Source organism: Panthera pardus, unplaced genomic scaffold (genome assembly GCF_024362965.1).
Source record: "Panthera pardus isolate Hobbes unplaced genomic scaffold, ASM2436296v1 HiC_scaffold_12, whole genome shotgun sequence".
In the NCBI taxonomy this organism is placed as follows: Eukaryota; Metazoa; Chordata; class Mammalia; order Carnivora; family Felidae; genus Panthera; species Panthera pardus.
In genome coordinates, this window is record NW_026526677.1 from 16,852,932 (window position 1) to 16,870,048 (window position 17,117).

At 42.2% G+C, this 17,117-nt stretch overlaps 1 protein-coding gene across 10 annotated transcripts in view; it reads left to right on the forward strand.

Moving 5' to 3' along the window:
* Positions 1-17,117, forward strand: part of AMBRA1 (autophagy and beclin 1 regulator 1) — a 177,836-nt gene that overhangs the window by 21,318 nt on the left and 139,401 nt on the right. For 5 of the 10 annotated variants that reach the window (XR_008421142.1, XM_053899775.1, XM_053899770.1 and 2 more), the window contains exons 2-8: positions 2,935-3,045; positions 10,363-10,616; positions 11,014-11,072; positions 11,573-11,756; positions 12,395-12,567; positions 13,512-13,578; positions 14,132-15,585. Coding sequence is in view for 9 of the 10 variants with exons in the window: in XM_053899775.1 (XP_053755750.1) it covers positions 10,482-10,616; positions 11,014-11,072; positions 11,573-11,756; positions 12,395-12,567; positions 13,512-13,578; positions 14,132-15,585 (2,072 nt within the window). In the remaining variant the exon portion in view is untranslated. The remainder of the gene's footprint in view (positions 1-2,934; positions 3,046-10,362; positions 10,617-11,013; positions 11,073-11,572; positions 11,757-12,394; positions 12,568-13,511; positions 13,579-14,131; positions 15,586-17,117) is intronic. The other 5 variants (XM_053899776.1, XM_053899777.1, XM_053899778.1 and 2 more) reach the window with 2 other exon arrangements.

Consider the following 17,117-nt stretch of genomic DNA (forward strand, 5'->3'; position numbering starts at 1 on the left):
GATCACACTTTGTTTGTGAGTACAAACTCTGCTGTGTTTCAGACATTAGGTCATGTTATTTTTACTTTAGGAACCCTAGTAAGCAAACTCTGCAGCAGAAAAGCTAGTGCCTTTTCCTCCTCTTTATTATAAAAACAGTAATTAGAATTTACTTAGTTTTGTATCTTCAAAACATTTTGTAAGGCTGTTAGCCTATTTGTGATATACCATGTAGAAGTGTGCCTTATTCTGAATTGATATATATAAAAAAACATTGGGGGTGATGGTGGATATGAGAACAAAAGAGGTCGTATTGCTTGCTTATCTCTTGGTAAATTTGGGCTGACAGTCTTTGTACCGGGTACTCAATTCATTACCGTGTCTTAGCCTGGCTTTCTAGGTGGAGACAATTGTATTGAAGAGTTTTGTAATTCAGAACATAGATGTTGTGCATATCTGCAGTAGGGGTGTAGGTTCTGTTAGCGTTTTATCTCTGGGCTTTTGGTTCTTATGAAGAATGTGTCTGATTTTGATTGCATTGGTTTTGATTCTCTCAAATTATTTGCTTCTAATCTGTCAGGTGATTAATTAAAGGTCTTCTCTGATTCTGCTTCATGGCTCCTGTAGCTTCCTTTGCACTGTCTCGTAACTGAAGGTGCCAGACTTCTTTGTACGAACTCCTGTTTATTGTGCACTGTCCTTATTGTTAGTTCTTAACTTGGCTTGTACTTCCAAAAGTAGTAACTCTGCCTTGAATGTTTTGTAACCCATTTCTTCTGATGTTCTCCAAGGACATGACTCCTTTAAGTTACAAAAAGGGTATTATTACTTTCAGTTTGTACCTGGAGAAAAATGAAATTCAGCACCAGTGTGATTTGTAAAAGATTATATAACAACTCAGTGGTAAGAGTCCGTCATTGAAACTTCTTATGTCTTTGTCATATCTCTACCCGTTAAATCACATCACCTTTATATCTGGCACTTTCAAGCCCCCAAAATATAATATCTCATATTCCCTTCCCTGCTCTCAGAATGTCCACTGCCTCTGTACTTTGTTCTGAATATGCTGTCTTTCAAATATGAAGCTGCCAGCCCTGGAACTGACACAGCCCTTCAGCCGTATTCTGTGGTCAAAACAAGTCACAAGTTCAGCCCCATATTCGGGTGGTGGGGCGGGGAGGGCGATGAGAAATATGTTATCCCTTGATGGGTGGGGCAGCATGGGAGTAGAGTAGGAAGGATTTGATGGCAGCTGTCTTTGGAGAGAGTCTAGCACAGGCTGGTAAACTAAGTTGGTTATAGAGAATCTTGATTTGGAACTAACTCTGGCAGTGCAAGGAGGTCACTAGCACTTTGCCTGCCACATGGATGAGAAAGGGTTGGCATGAGACCATGCATGTAAGAGTCCCCTTCTTTTCTCAGATGTGTTTATGTTATAGTTCATGTTTGACAAAAGAGTATACACAGGTTTGACTGAGTACGCAGAATCATATCTTCTGTTGATTAATGTTTTCAAGATTTATGTTCTGGCCTAGCAGCCAGACAGAAGTAAATTTGCTGTGGCATCTATCTCTATTTCCTGTTGATAAGTAATTTTTTTTTACTTTGATGGAGTTGGTAGTTGTGTAGGGTAAATACAGAGTGGCTGAATTTCATGATATACTCTCATATGGTATTTTATCAAATTCAGAGTCATTTCTCGTCAAAGACTTTAGAGTCCTTTTTTCTCTCAAAAACCATATATTGATGGAAGGGGTGAGAATTTTTTCATTTTCCTTGCTGTCATTCTTTAATTTCTTCTCCTTTGAGGAAATGAACATTACAAATATTAAGCAAACAGATTTCCAATTGATTTTGTAAGGCGGTAAAACAATTATTGAGGGGCTAATACATGTGAGGCTAGTAAATGACTAGAAGAGAGACTGACTAGGAAGTTCTATCTCAGGCACTATGGAGTTTTCTGTAGTAATTAAGCATTTATACTCTGGAGCCAGACTGCTTGGGTTTGAATCCTGAATCCACCACTGACAGTGTGACTTGTTCCCTTGGGACCTCACGAACCTGATGGGGTGGCTGTGAGGATCATAAATTAGTTTATGTAAAGTACGAAGAACAGTTCCTGGGACGTCAAAAGCACTGTGAAAGTGTTGGGTATTGTTATTTTAACCATTACCCTGTAGTTTTATTTTTTTAAAGATGTCAGTACTCAGACCCTTTATATGAAATGGTTTGGAGACTGCTACAGTGGACAGTTTCATTTCGCCTAAGAGAATTTGTATTAAATTTCATTTATCTGATTTAAAAAATTTTTCTTACTGCTATTTTAACATTTGCTTTTATTTATTTTGAGAGAGATAGAGGGCAAGCAGGGGAGGGGCAGAGAGAGAGGGAGACAGAACCCCAAGCAGGCTCTGCACTGTCAGCACAGAGCCTTATGCAGGGCTCGAGCTCACAAACTCTGAGATCATCACCTGAGCCAAAATCAAGACTCGGACGCTTAACTGACTGAGCCACCCAGGTGCCCCTCTTACTGCTATTTTAATTTTAATTCTTCATGGCGGAATGAAATTATTATTCTAGTACAAGCATTGGCATTCTAGAATAGTGAGCACTTTTCATTTGGTAAATCTTTTCATCTTCATGGTAACCCTGTTATATACCTACTCTCAGTGGTCACATTTTATAGACGAGGAAACTGAAGTATAGGCTGGTTCAGTAACTGTTTCAAGAAACCTTCTTTTGCCAAGAAAATGAAGAGCTGGGATTCACTTGGCCAGTCTGATTGCAGGGCCCATATACCGCTATACCAGGCCAGCTCTTATTTAGAAATTATGGATTAAAAAATTACTTAAAATTTCTCTATCTGGATTTAACCACATTTATCACTTTGGCATATTCTAGGGTATCTTTTATTTTTTAGTATTTATGCATTTTATGTATTTATTTATTTTTAAGTATGCTCCATGTCCATCGTGGAGCCCAACGTGGGGCTTGAACTCATGACCCTGAGATCAAGACCTGAGCCACGATCAAGAGTCGGATGCTTAAACTGACTGAGCTATCCAGGTACCCTTAAGCTATCTTTATTCTATTTTATTCTATTCTATTTTATTTTATTTCATGTATTTTATTTATTTTGTTTTAATGTTTATTAATTTTGAGAGAGCAGGCATGCGTATGCAAGCTGGGGAGAGGCAGAGAGAGAGGGAGAGAGAGAATCCCAGGTTGGCTCCACACTCAGCGTGGAGCCCTGCTCAGGGCTTGATCACGACCTGAGCCGAAATTAAGAGTTGGATGCTTAACTGACTGAGCTACCCCAGGTGCCCTGCCCCTAGGGTATCTTTTAGAAGTCCATACCTAGTACTACACAATTCAGGCAATAGATGAAGTTTTTCTGCTTCCAGGTGTGCTTGCCTTCAGAATGTGTTACCTGTGTCTACCTGTTCTAGATTGGTGATGCTCTCCCTGAATTTTCTTGCCCACCTCTAAGCTCAGTCTAGTCTAGGAGTCAGGCAGGGCTGTGTGGAAGTATTCTAGTCTGGTTGCTGGCTGTGGCACTCTCATTTTGGATTTTGGATTTGGATCCTATATAGTGTCATTTGAAGTATCCTAAAATGTCTTGTAAAAAGTCCTATTAATGAAAACAAAGCTGCCAATTGTAGAAAACTGTGTATATTTCCACCTACGTGGAGTTTCTAAAGAGTACTGGGCCACTTTTAGGCCTCTAATTAAAGGCCTGACATTCTGTTGCTAATTTTCCAGTTGTTGGGAGAGCTTTACTTATGCAAGTAGTCCTAGATTTAGTATTTAAAGAACTTTTTTTTTTCTTGAGAGAATTAACCTTGGGATGGATCCTCTGTGTTATGGAATGTGTGTTGGTATTACACAGTTGATTGGACTCCTAGACTGCCTACTTAGTGCAGTGGAGAGAGATGCAGATACTCAAGAAATGAGGTGATTGGACTCATTTTAACAGCCCGTTCGAGGTCTGTTAGTTTTCTGATTCACACTCCTGGAATGCTATTGGAAGGTAGGATTTTGGGTCTGAATTTTTAGCCAGGTTGCAGATACAGTTCTGAGTTAGTTCTGTTCTTATTTTTATTTTTATTAGAGAGAGTGAGTGTGTGTTTGTGTGTGTGTGTGAGAGAGAGAGAGAGAGAGAGAGAGAGGGAGAAGGAGAGAACAAGTGGGAGAGAGGGGCAGAGGGAAAGAGAGAGAGAATCTCAAGCAGGCTGCACACTCAGCACAGAGCCCAACACAGGGCTGGATCCCGCAATTCTGGAATCATGACCCAAGCCGAAATCGAGAGACACTCAATTGACTTAGCCACCCAGGTATCCCTGGTTGTTTTTTAATTCACTTGACTTTTGTAGAGGTAGCTCATATCTCATTTAATTATTTTTGCCACACAAATAATCCTTTATTTTCCTGAGTACTTTTTACTTTGTTGTCTGGTAATAGCCTTTGAAGTATTTCTTAGAAAAATCTGCTACTCTTGGGAATGGTGGCATCTTGGGTCTCTGGGGTTTTAGTTGGCTGTATTGTTTGGCGAAGGAGACCACGGTGAACCCTGAGGAGTATTCAGTACTAGTGACAGCAGTAACAGCAATAGTTTTGACACTCCACCACTCTTTGTGTGTTGGAGCCTCACCACAACCTGATGAAGCAAATATTGCCATTCCTGTTTTACAAAGAAGGAAACTGAGTCTCAGGGAGGTTAAGTAACTTGCCTGAAGTCCTCTAGGGAGAAGGTGGAGTAAAGTTTCTGGCATTAGTCAAATTGCTAGAGGAACCTTTAAATCTAACTTTTAGTTCCCACTGGGTTGTGGCATACTCTATAGGTGATTTTTGTTAGTAGTTGTTAAATGCAATTATGTCCTAGAATTAAGAAGAGAAAGTCTTTAAAGGTGGATTATCTTCCCATCTTTTTTGAGTGCTCAGTCATGTCATGGGGGGTGGGGTTTGTACACATTTCTGTGTGTCCTTCTGGTTCTCCTTGCATAAGGCTTTGGGGGACGGAGAATTGATTCTGGGGACTGTGTAATGGCATCACAGAGACTATTCTTGGCACCCTTTGTCTCAGCCTGCTTTAAAGGACAGATTGGGAAACTTGTTTCTTCCTCCTTTTTAAAAAGAGGAATGAAAAACACACTTGACTGGCACTTCCTCCTCAGCAACAGGGCCTGTCTGGCTTCAGTCTGATTTAGCTCCTTTTGTTCCTTATAGAGAACAAAGTAAAGTCTCTTCTCAGGTAGCTGTAAGGAGTGGAAGTCTCTTATCCTTTTCAAGAAACAGAGCAAATATTTTTCTTCAGACAAAAGAGGGACCGTGCAATTGTTTCAGGCCCTTTGACTTCTGGCATCAGTCCAGCTTTCTCTTGTTTGAACTTTTAGTGTGTCTGGGTCCTTGGGAATTGATAGATAAGCTCTTTGCTAAGCTCAGACTTGAGTTTTTAGTTTTCTTGATAACTGGTATTTGTAGTAGCTCTTTCCTCTTCCGATTCCTGTAGGAACTTCAGGTCATATCACAGTTTTCTGAATCATACGATGTTTGTGACCTATATTTTCTTCCTCTTGAGTCACACAGGTTCAGAAGGTCAGATTTTTTTGGTATGAATTGGACTGCTGCTATTTTTACCACATTAGAAGATTGTAAATGGTTTACTTATCTAATTTTTTTTTTAAATTTTTTTTAACGTTTATTTACTTCTGAGACAGAGAGAGACAGAGCATGAATGGGGGAGGGTCAGAGAGAGAGAGGGAGACACAGAATCTGAAACAGGCTCCAGGCTCTGAGCTGTCAGCACAGAGCCCGACGCGGGGCTCAAACTCACGAACCGTGAGATCGTGACCTGAGCCGAAGTCGGACGCTTAACCGACTGAGCCACCCAGGCACCCCTACTTATCTAATTTTTAAAGTGTATTTATTCTGAGAGAGAGAACGTTTGCGTGTGAGTTGGGGAGGGACAGAGAGAGAAAGAAGGAGAGAGAGAATCCCAAGGAGGCTTCATGCTGTCAGTGCAGGGCCCGATGCAAGGCTCGATCTCACTAACCCGCAAGATCATGACCTGAGCTGAAATCAAGAGTCAGATGCTTAACTGACTGAGCCACACAGGTGCCTCAAGATTATAAATGGTTTAAATGTATTTCTGTGAAAGTAGTTTTATGTCACGCTCTTAAGACAAGGGCCCCTCAAAACTCATTAAAAAAAATTTTTTTTAATGTTTATTTTTGAGAGGGAGGGAGAGAGATAGAGAGCGAGCGAGCAGGGGAGAGGCAGAGAGAGAGGGAGACACAGAATCCGAAGAAGGCCCTGGGCTCTGATCTGTCATTGTAGAGCCTGATGCAGGGCTCAAACTCATGAATGGTGAGATCAGGACCTGAGCAGAAGTTGGATGCTTAACCGACTGAACCACCCAGGTGCCCCAAAATTCGTTTCTTCTGAACTTCTCTGTATTAGGTAAAAGAATTATAGGCTCAAAAAAAAAAAAAAAAAATTAGACTCAGTAAAGGATTAAGATGAACTAATGGGAACTGTATTTCTGGCACCTTCCTGGTTAATGATTATTCAGCTGTGTGGCGGTTTAACTTCCAGACTTTTGGTACTAAACCGTGAGTTGTTAGGGTCACCAAGTAGATTATTTCCTTCCAGTTACTTCATCTTTAGTTTATTCAGGAGGTTGGCCTGCAGAATGTTGACATGTTCAGTGTGTACATATTTATATCGTGCACTAATGAGGGATGAGAGCTGTCCCGTGAGGATATAGGCTAGAGTTTGTTCCTTCATCACTCCTTAGGGAACTCTGCTGTATCCGTCTAGGAACTTGGAGTTGTGTCTTTCTGTAGAGTCTTTCTGGCTTTTTACATTTTAATATGCCAGGGAGAAAACTCCTTTCAGCACAGGCTATAAATATTTTCCCTTCTGTCTGTGTTTGGATACGTCTAGTTGTATACTTTTCATATTGCAGCCATTTGTGAAATGTAAAAAGCCCATTGTTGTTTCACTTTTACAATAAGCATTTATTACTTTTTAAATTTAAAAAGTGAAGAGAACATTACCTCTTCTAAGTACTAAGTTACTTATAGTCCCACCACCTAAAGACAAGCATGGTTAGTTGTTTTTTTTTTTAATGTTTATTTATTTTTGAGAGAGAGAGAGAGAGAGAGAGAGAGAGAGAGAGAGAGAGTGTGAGGAGGGGAGGGCAGAGAGAGAGAGACACAGAATCCGAAGCAGGCTCCAGGCCATCAGCACAGAGCCTGACGTAGGGCTCGAACCCACCAACTGTGAGATCGCGACCTGAGCGGAAGTTGGATGCTTAACCAACTGAGCCACCTAGGTGCCCTAGTATTTTTTTTTTTTAATGTTTATTTATTTTTGAGAAGGAGAGATAGTGCATGAACAGGGGAGGGGCAGAGAGAGAGGGGGACAGAGGATCCAAAGTGGGCTCTGTGCTGACAGCAGCAAGCCTGATGTGGGGCTTAAACCCATGAACTGAGCTGTGAGACCTGAGCTGAAGTCAGATGCTCAACTGACTGAGCTACCCAGGTGCCCTGGTTAGTATTTTTTTTTTTATATTTCTTTTGTATCACTGTTCTCCAAGATCTTTTTTTTTTTTTTTAACAAAATAGGGATCATACTATATGTGTAATTTTCTATTCTGCTTTTTTCACTGTATTTTTTCACGTCATTAAATATTTAAAAAATAAATTTTGGAGGCCCCTGGGTGGCACAGTTGGTTGAGTGTCTGATTCTTGATTTTGGCTTAGGCCATGATCTCATGGTTTGTGAGATCGAGCTGACAGTGTGGATCCTGCTTGGGATTCTCTCTTCCCTTTTCCCTCTGCCCCTCCCCTGCTCACGAGCTCTCTTTTCTCTCTCTCTCTCAAAATAAATAAACATTAAAAAAAAGAATTTTAAAAATAGATTTTTGAGGCACCTGGGTGGCTCAGTCAGTTGGTTAAGTGTCCGACTCTTGATTTCAGCTTAGGTCATGATTTCGCAGTTTGTGAGTTCAAGCTCCTCGTTGGGCTCTGACAGCTCAGGGCCTACTTGGGATTCTCTCTCTGCCCCTCCCCTGCTCTGTCTCTCTCTCTTTCTCTCTGTCTTTCAAAAATAAATAAATACACTTAAAAATTTTTTGAATAGGTAATGCATTTCAAAAATAAAAGTGACACAAAATGAAAACATTTGAGAAGTCTTATTTCCATATTTATCTCCATTCATTCTTTCCCTTTAGTCCCTAACGAGTGACCATTAATTTCTTCTCTTATTCAAAAAGTTGCATTGCTATGCATATTGTTTTGTACTTTGCTTTTTCACCCCTATTAGCAATATTTTATTTTGGAGATTTCTTGTTATCAGTACCCAGAGAATCTTCCTTATTGTAGATTAGTCATCCAGTCCCCTTTTTACATCGACACTTTAGTTGTCCCCAGTTTTTTGCTGTTACAAACAATAAGACAGAAGTAGTAATTAAAGGGGAAAAAAAAAAGCATTTGCTGTGCTTCAGTTATTAAGGAAAAGTTCTTTCCAAAGCAATGCCAGCTAGTAAATGTAGAAATAATGATGGAATTTGAGAATCTACGTTTTTTCAGCTCCTAAAGGAAATAATTCAAGAAGGAATCATCAGTGACTGCTAAATCATTAAGCAAAAAGTTGAGAAGGAACAGGATATTCCATCGAGGCCAAATATTAACCACAGATGGCTAATTATAAAGGGGAGGGATGTACCTTTATAAAGAGAGCTCTGGCAGTTACAAACTCAACCAAGTGGTCATATTTTGCCAAATGATCACATAATTTTCCAAGTCCCACCAACTCAGTCTGAGGATATGTGCCACCTGATAGGCTTCATTGTAGCAGGGGGTGGGGCTTGGGAGGGTGATACATAGATACTATCACCTGTGAAGCAGGTGCCAAAAATACTTCACCTAAATCTAATCAGTGTTTTAGACCTAACCTTCTATTTATAGTAAATGTGAGGGATAGAGAGGTAAGCTAAATGGCACTGTGAAGAAACAATCAGACAAAACTAGTATGTAAGACAGTCTCCAGGTACCTGTCCTGGGATTTTAAAAAGCTTGTGAATAAGTAAAGGTAAAACCAACCAAAGCAAAATTTGGAGGCCATTCTAGAATAAAAGAAACTAAAGAGATATAACATCCAAACTAATTGCTTGAGTTTTGATTGGATTTTTTTTTTTTAAGGCAACTATTAAAGCCATTTTTAAATAGTTGGGGACATTTGAATGAGGACTGAGTATTAGGTGATAATCAGTGTACCTAATGGTATTGTGGTTATGAAGTCAAACGTCCTTATTCCCTGCAGATGCACAGTAAGGTAGATAGGGTTAAAGCATATTGATGCCTGATGAAATGGTGCAGAAAAAAATAAAACAACACATATATAGTGTTGTCCATAGAGACAGATAAAGCAAATGTGACCAAATGTTAACAGTTCTTGAGTTTTAACTGGTGAATACTGTGTTTATTGTACTGTTTTTTCAACTTTTCTGCACATTTGAAATGTTCCATAACATTTGAAGAAACAGTGCTACAGTGAATAACATTTTACGTGTATTCTTCTGAAATGCCATTTTATTGGACTGCATATTCCATTGTATAGAGGAGCCACAATTCTTTAATTGTTGCACATGTGTATATATATATTTTGCTGCTAGTTGACCTTTTTTTTGTGTGTGTGTGTGTGTGTGTGTGGTGATAGTTTTATGCCCTTATGGCTTGTGGTGGATGAGAAAAAGGAACTGAAATTTTTTTCTTCTGTTTTCTCCTCTCTGTACTACTCTGGAACTTTTGTGGAAAAGAGAAAAGGAGAGTGAGAAAGATACCCCCAAAGTAGTCCTTATGCACATGCTTTTAGGGAGGAGATAAGAGTTGAGGCTGCTGCATAAGAACCAGCCCTCAAGTAATAAATAGCCTTTTAGAATTGGTTACCTGTTCTTTGGTTTGGAAGCTGCCCAAGTGATGGGGGGGGGGGGCGGGGGGGAGAAGCTGGTGACTAAGGAGGCAGTGTGGCCCAGAAGGGGAGGGCAGGTGCTGTGTTTTGTTTTTTGTTTTTGACAGGGTTTTAGACCTTATTTATTTTTATGTGTAACAAAAGTTCTTATCTGATAAAATAATAACAGAGTAACTGCTTTAGAGAATGGCTTATTCTTTAGATATAAGGCTGATCTATTGATGATATGAAAGGAATTTAAGGATGAAATATTTTTGGAAAAAAAGTTCTGGGAGAAGGGTCTTTTCCTGAGAAAGTGTCATTAAATTAAAACACAGAACTTTCCTCTTTGAGCTAGAATCATGTTTTCAGTGGGAAGCTTCTCTGATTGCAGAATAGATATTCTTTAATTTCATGTCCATCCTTTAGATTTCCATGAAGACAACTTACAAGGACCTGAATGGCCTCAATTTAGCTGCATCAGCTTGCGGAGCTATTGCTTGCTCCTTCACTTCCTGTGCCTGGTGTGACAGTGGCTACTGAACGCCATGAAGGTTGTTCCAGAGAAGAATGCTGTCCGGATACTCTGGGGGCGAGAACGGGGCACTCGGGCCTTTGGAGCTCAGCGGCTTCTGCAGGAGCTGGTGGAAGATAAAACCCGGTGGATGAAATGGGAAGGCAAGGTGGGAACAATGGATATTTTTGACATAAGATTTTTAGGGGTAGAATGGGATAAGATTTTTAGGACAGTAGAGTGGGGTTTTAGAATGGGCTAATTATGTAGAGTTGGGATACCATTTATTTTGTGTGAGAGAATTGATATATCTAACCTACAGAGTTTTAAAAATAAATTTGGAAGAATTCATGGGCTAGAAATATCTTTTGTCTTTAGAACTAGACATTTTTCTTAAAGGTAATTTGGATTTCTCTTTCAATTTGTGACTTTGATCACTGTTTCCAGTGTTTCAGCTTATACTGAATACTGATCTACTATGGTTCATGTGCTTTTGAGATAGAGTAGGTCATAGTTTATAAATAATGTGTTTTAATTTTTTTTTTTTTTTTTGGTTTGTTTTTCAGAGAGTAGAACTGCCTGATAGTCCACGCTCTACATTCTTACTGGCCTTCAGCCCAGACAGGTACCTAGAACTTACCTATAACTTAACCTAAGACTTGTGATAGCATTGCTTTATGTATATTTGGTCTAGCTTGGTCTTCCAAGTTACATCCCTAAGGGTTCTTTGAAACATTGCTTGAATAGAGCTTTGCCAGTGTATCAGAAGGGGAAAGAAGGTAGATGAGCTGTGCTATCCATAGAAATAATGGGAATAAGCAAAGGAAACAACAGACATTGAGGATCAAAACTTGGGAAGTTTCTCAATTACAATCCTTTGCCTGTGTGATATAGGCCACTGATGGGAGTGATAATTTTCCTACCTGGAAAAAAATATTCTCTGAAGGGGATGTGTGGAGAAGCCAGAGCTTTCAAAGATCAGAATATTTCGGTTGTTTGTAATGCCTAAGGTGTAGTTTTTTCACGCTAGGGTGGAGAATATTCCAAAGCCAATTGTCCAGAACTGAGAAGGTTGGTTACCCTCCTGTGTGCTTCACATTCACGTCCTACTCTTCAATCCTCTAGGACTCTGTTGGCCTCCACCCACGTGAACCATAATATCTATATTACGGAGGTGAAGACTGGCAAGTGTGTTCATTCTCTGATTGGACACCGCCGCACTCCGTGGTGTGTCACTTTTCATCCCACCATCTCAGGCCTTATTGCTTCTGGCTGCCTGGATGGGGAGGTTAGGATTTGGGATTTGCATGTAAGTATTTCCATTTCCTTGATACTCTAAATGCAGAGAGTTGTTTACCATTGAGTTCTTAACTGGAGGAGAAACTAGCTAGGTTCTTAGGACTACATGTGAGTAAGCGGTAGTCATTGCCCACTTAAGTAATAGGAATAATATTCCTCCATTCTAAGGTGAACACCCTGTTTAACTGTTTTTCCATCTGCCCATCGTGACATAGTATAGGAGGTTCTAAAACGTGTTTGGGATAGATGCCTTTTGTTTTAGAGCGAGGATTGTATTATATTCTGATCATGATCACCAAAGCAATATGCTTCCTGACTTGCTGGTGGTTTTTTGTTTACCATGTCACGCACCAGGCTTGTGTTTTCACAGGCCTCAGAAACAGGAATTGTGTGGATACTCATTGCTTTGGATTATAGGTGACTTGGGAGAACTGAGCTGACAGTAATAATTTTCTGATAAATTGGTGACACTGCCAGATCACTGATTTTCTACACTTTACAGAGGACATATTTAAAGTAGGCTGTACAAGTGGTCATTTTACCTTAAATGGTCCTTTTTTTTTTTTCTTTTTTTTTTTTTTTGAAATTGACATCCTAATCTCCTGCTAGTTTGTAACCGGAGACTATTTGGGATTGGTTCATTTATAGGGTGGCAGTGAAAGCTGGTTCACAGATAGCAACAATGCCATTGCTTCCCTGGCTTTCCACCCTACGGCTCAGCTCCTGCTGATTGCCACTGCCAATGAGATCCACTTCTGGGACTGGAGTCGACGGGAGCCCTTTGCTGTGGTGAAGACAGCTAGCGAGATGGAACGGGTCCGGTGAGTGCTCTGCCCACTAGTGATGTTTGGCATAGGACTCACATGGCAGAGAGCATTTACACTTGCTGTCACCTCAGGAAGCAGTTTGTTACGCCTGTTCAGAGCAGGGGGTTATCTGTGAGGCTCCTCCTACTTTTTAAGTTGCTGGCCAATCAACAGTTCATTTTAGCTGTTCCTTATTGGCCTCCTCTTTTGGGCTCTGTAGACCAGGGTTGTTAGAAGGTCTTTTAGGTTCAAAGCTATCTGGACTTGGGGTAGAGCCCTTTTTTTTGTGTGTGTGGGGGAGGAACACCTGAAAGTTGTTCAGGTAGAGGTTAGCTTGGTAGGTAGTTGCTAGCCCCAGTTGTCTGTGTTTATCAAACTGGAAAATGGAGATGTAAGTATGTATCAGATCTGCTGTGGATATTTAGCCCCCAAGATCAAAACACACATTGCCTGAATTAAATACAGATGAGGCTTCGGTTTCTTTGGTCCTCTTGGTATCGCAGCTGGATATAAGAAAATTTTCTGGTCTCAGCTACTTGATGCTGAGATAGTTCACTGTCACACAACCCCTGCTCCTTGCCAGTGGAGCTGCTGTGTGAGGGAAGAAGTAACCCTGTGGCAGAGTTTGGGAGTGACCTGTGCTTTACTGTGATGATAGGCTCTTAGATATGAGCCAGTATGTGCTTAATGTAGTTGCTTCTTGGGATGAGAGCCTAGGTGCTTTTTGAAATTATTTTTGTGATACATATTCCCCTATTCTGGCAAGTGTGAGGAGGTAACAAGAAGTATTGAACTTTATTATTTTAATCTGTTTGAAAGTTTTGAAAGCTTCCGGCGTGAAGTGGATACCTGGGTAATCCCACAGTTATTAGTAATGATTGCTATAAATTTGAACACAGGCTTCCTCTTCTCAATTAACATCTATGTGTGTCTGTCTTTTTCTTCTTCTGTGTTTTCAGTCTGGTGAGATTTGACCCTCTTGGACACTACTTACTCACAGCAATTGTTAACCCCTCTAATCAGCAGGTAAGTTAGCATTTCCAACTGCATCTCAACTGTGGGTTGTTTTCTCAACTAGTGCTCCAGTTCTGATTATTTGGACTTGTCATTTGTAATGGCCAGGTGTTTCTTTTCTAGTTGGAATTCAAAGCTAGTTTCAGACTGTGTGCTCAAAGTTATAGCCATAATCTTGACAGGGGAGTCAATTCTGAAACCCCCAGGTGATTGCCTCATTAGAGTCACCAGGCTGTGTTGGATAGCTTGTCATTATGTGCCTTGGGCTGGTTGACATTTTCTTCCCCTCATTGCTTCCGTCATAGAGATGCATTTTGTAATAGAATTGGCTTGCCAGCTGTACTCATTCAGAAATGTTGCTAATCGGAAATGAATAATGTGATACCATAGGATGATTCTGAATCTGAAGCCGGTTGGTCCTCAGTGCTTCCGGGGTAGAGTTGTTGTCTATCCATGAAGGTTGTTTTTCGCGGATGGTTATCAACAGTTAATCTTTCTTAATTTACCTGGAGGTTCTACCTAACTGCCTTGCTCTACCCCTGCCCCGCCTTGCTCCACATCGCAGGGTGATGACGAACCAGAGATCCCCATAGACGGAACAGAGTTATCCCACTACCGTCAGCGTGCCCTGCTGCAATCACAGCCAGTTCGCCGGACGCCTCTCCTCCACAATTTCCTGCACATGCTGTCCTCCCGCTCCTCTGGCATCCAGGTGGGAGAGCAAAGCACAGTGCAAGAGTCTGCTACCCCCTCACCCCCACCGCCTCCCCCTCAGCCCTCCACGGAGCGCCCCAGGACTTCCGCTTACATCAGGCTCCGACAGCGGGTCAGTTACCCCACAGCTGAGTGCTGCCAGCACCTTGGGATCCTGTGCCTTTGCAGCCGCTGCTCTGGCACTCGAGTTCCTTCCCTCTTGCCACACCAGGACAGTGTTCCCCCTGCTTCTGCCAGGGCTACTACCCCTTCCTTTTCTTTTGTACAGACCGAGCCCTTCCATCCCCCGGAGCAGGCCTCGTCAACGCAGCAGGACCAGGGCCTCCTGAACCGGCCGTCTGCCTTCAGTACAGTCCAGAGCAGCACTGCCGGCAACACGCTCCGCAACCTCAGTCTGGGTCCCACCCGTCGCTCTTTGGGAGGCCCTTTGTCCAGCCACCCCTCTAGGTATCACCGAGAAATAGCTCCCGGGCTGACAGGGTCCGAGTGGACCCGGACAGTGCTCAGTCTGAACTCCCGCTCTGAGGCAGAATCCATGCCTCCGCCCAGGACCAGTGCCTCTTCGGTGAGTTTGCTGTCTGTGCTGAGACAGCAAGAAGGTGGCTCTCAGGCGTCTGTGTACACTTCAGCCACAGAAGGGAGGGGTTTTCCAGCTTCAGGGTTGGCAGCTGAGTCAGATGGAGGAAATGGCTCCAGCCAAAACAACTCAGGCAGCATTCGCCATGAGCTTCAATGTGACCTGAGACGCTTCTTTCTGGAATATGACCGGCTTCAGGAGCTGGACCACAGCCTGAGCGGGGAAGCCCCCCAGACCCAACAGGCCCAGGAAATGCTCAATAACAACATTGAGTCTGAGAGGCCAGGCCCCTCCCACCAGCCCACCCCGCACAGCAGCGAGAACAACTCCAACCTGTCTCGTGGCCACCTAAACCGTTGCCGCGCCTGCCACAATCTCCTGACCTTCAACAACGACACCCTGCGCTGGGAAAGAACCACACCCAACTACTCCTCTAGTGAGGCCAGCTCCTCCTGGCAGGTCCCCAGCACCTTCGAGGGCATGCCGTCAAGTGGCAGCCAGTTACCACCCCTTGAGCGGACTGAGGGCCAAACGCCCAGCTCCAGCAGGCTGGAGTTGAGCAGCTCTGCTAGTCCGCAGGAGGAGAGGACTGTGGGGGTGGCCTTCAACCAGGAGACGGGCCACTGGGAAAGAATTTACACCCAGTCCAGCAGATCTGGAACTGTAACACAGGAGGCCTTACATCAGGATATGCCTGAGGAGAGCTCCGAGGAAGATTCACTCAGGAGGTAAGCAGGTGCTTTCTTGTCTTCTCCTGTATCCCTTACTTTTCTCCTTCTGTCTCTTCCTTCAGTCCTGTAGATGTTGTGGCTGGATCTGGAGTGTCTGGGACCCATACATCTGGTTCTGGTCTCCCTAAGGTCCATTGCATCTTCCTGGAAAACTTGCTCTGGTGGCAGAGATAGGATGGGGCCTAGCAGTCTAAGTCACCTGGCTCTGCTAAGTTCATGAGACCGTTAGCCTAAAGGAGAGTGCAGATCAGGTTAGGGATGTAAATGGAGGTGGAGCCATTGACTTCCTCTGCCCTGTTCTTTGACCTTCTTGGAGGATTGTATGTGCAGTGCTGGTCATTGTGGAAAAAGAAAATGGTCCACAGTGCTTAGAAATAGGTAGTAAAAGAGAACCTGCTTGGTACAGATTAGTGTATTGGCTTTTTTTCAGTTGTGTCTCTTTGGACAACTGTGTTCACCTTCTGGAGCATTGCAACTTGACAAAGGAAAAAGAAAATAATACGTGTATATATGTGTTGAGGAAAGTCTGCTTTAGAGATACATATTTTTTGGATAGCAAGTTAGTTGCTTAATTAAGATTCTTTGAGGAGATCTTCCAGATGGACATTCACCTCAAGGTGGGGAAGAAGAATAATTCACGGAAGGAAGGACTCTCCATACTCAGATCGGCATCCCAGGCAACTCTTCCATGGAAGAAACAGAGTGGGTGTAGTTACCCGCCCACCACATGTTCCATGTATGGCTATGTGAGCATCTATCTTGATTTATTAGGGACTTCTTTCTGTAATTCTGTAAAGGTCACATCTAGCGTAATCACCAACTCCCAGAATATGCCTGTTGGATCCAAACAGCATATTGCTTTGCATTACATCCTCTGTTGAAGCAACTGAAATTTCTGACATAAGCTTCTAACAAGGGTGGGAATATGGATTGTGCACATAATGTACTTGTTATTTTGGGAGAATGCTTTAGAGAGTTACCCAGTTAATAAGTATTTGTTGAATGGTTACAATTTTTCCAGCACTGTGCCAGGCACTGTAGGGAATACAAAAGAAGTATAATACCTGGTCTTTACCCACTGGGGGTATTAATTATAGAGGCAAGACTTATTTACATACAATTATATAAAAAATGTAGATGACCCAAATGCTTCATTGTGTGGTACTCAGATTAAATGCAGTCTCATTTCAGAGAAAGGGAAGTACCATCAAAGAAGGTTATACAAAACCAAGCCTTGAAAGATGACTAGGATTTGGAAAGGGAAAGACCTTTTTACTTTAGGGGACCAGCAGATCATAAGGCATGAAAGAGCATGTTGAATGCCAGATGGTTACTAGGGGGTAGTTGCTAAGGGGAAGATAGGGACACTTGGTTGGATATGAAAGATACACTGATAGAGGTTGTTACTATGCTTAAATAATTGACACCAGTTCTGAGTTAACATCTCCTAAATTCCCAGCTTTGGAATATTTTGTCTTGCTCAGAGGAGCCTGGGACTGTTACTCCTCTTTGTCAAGAGAAGTGGGAAG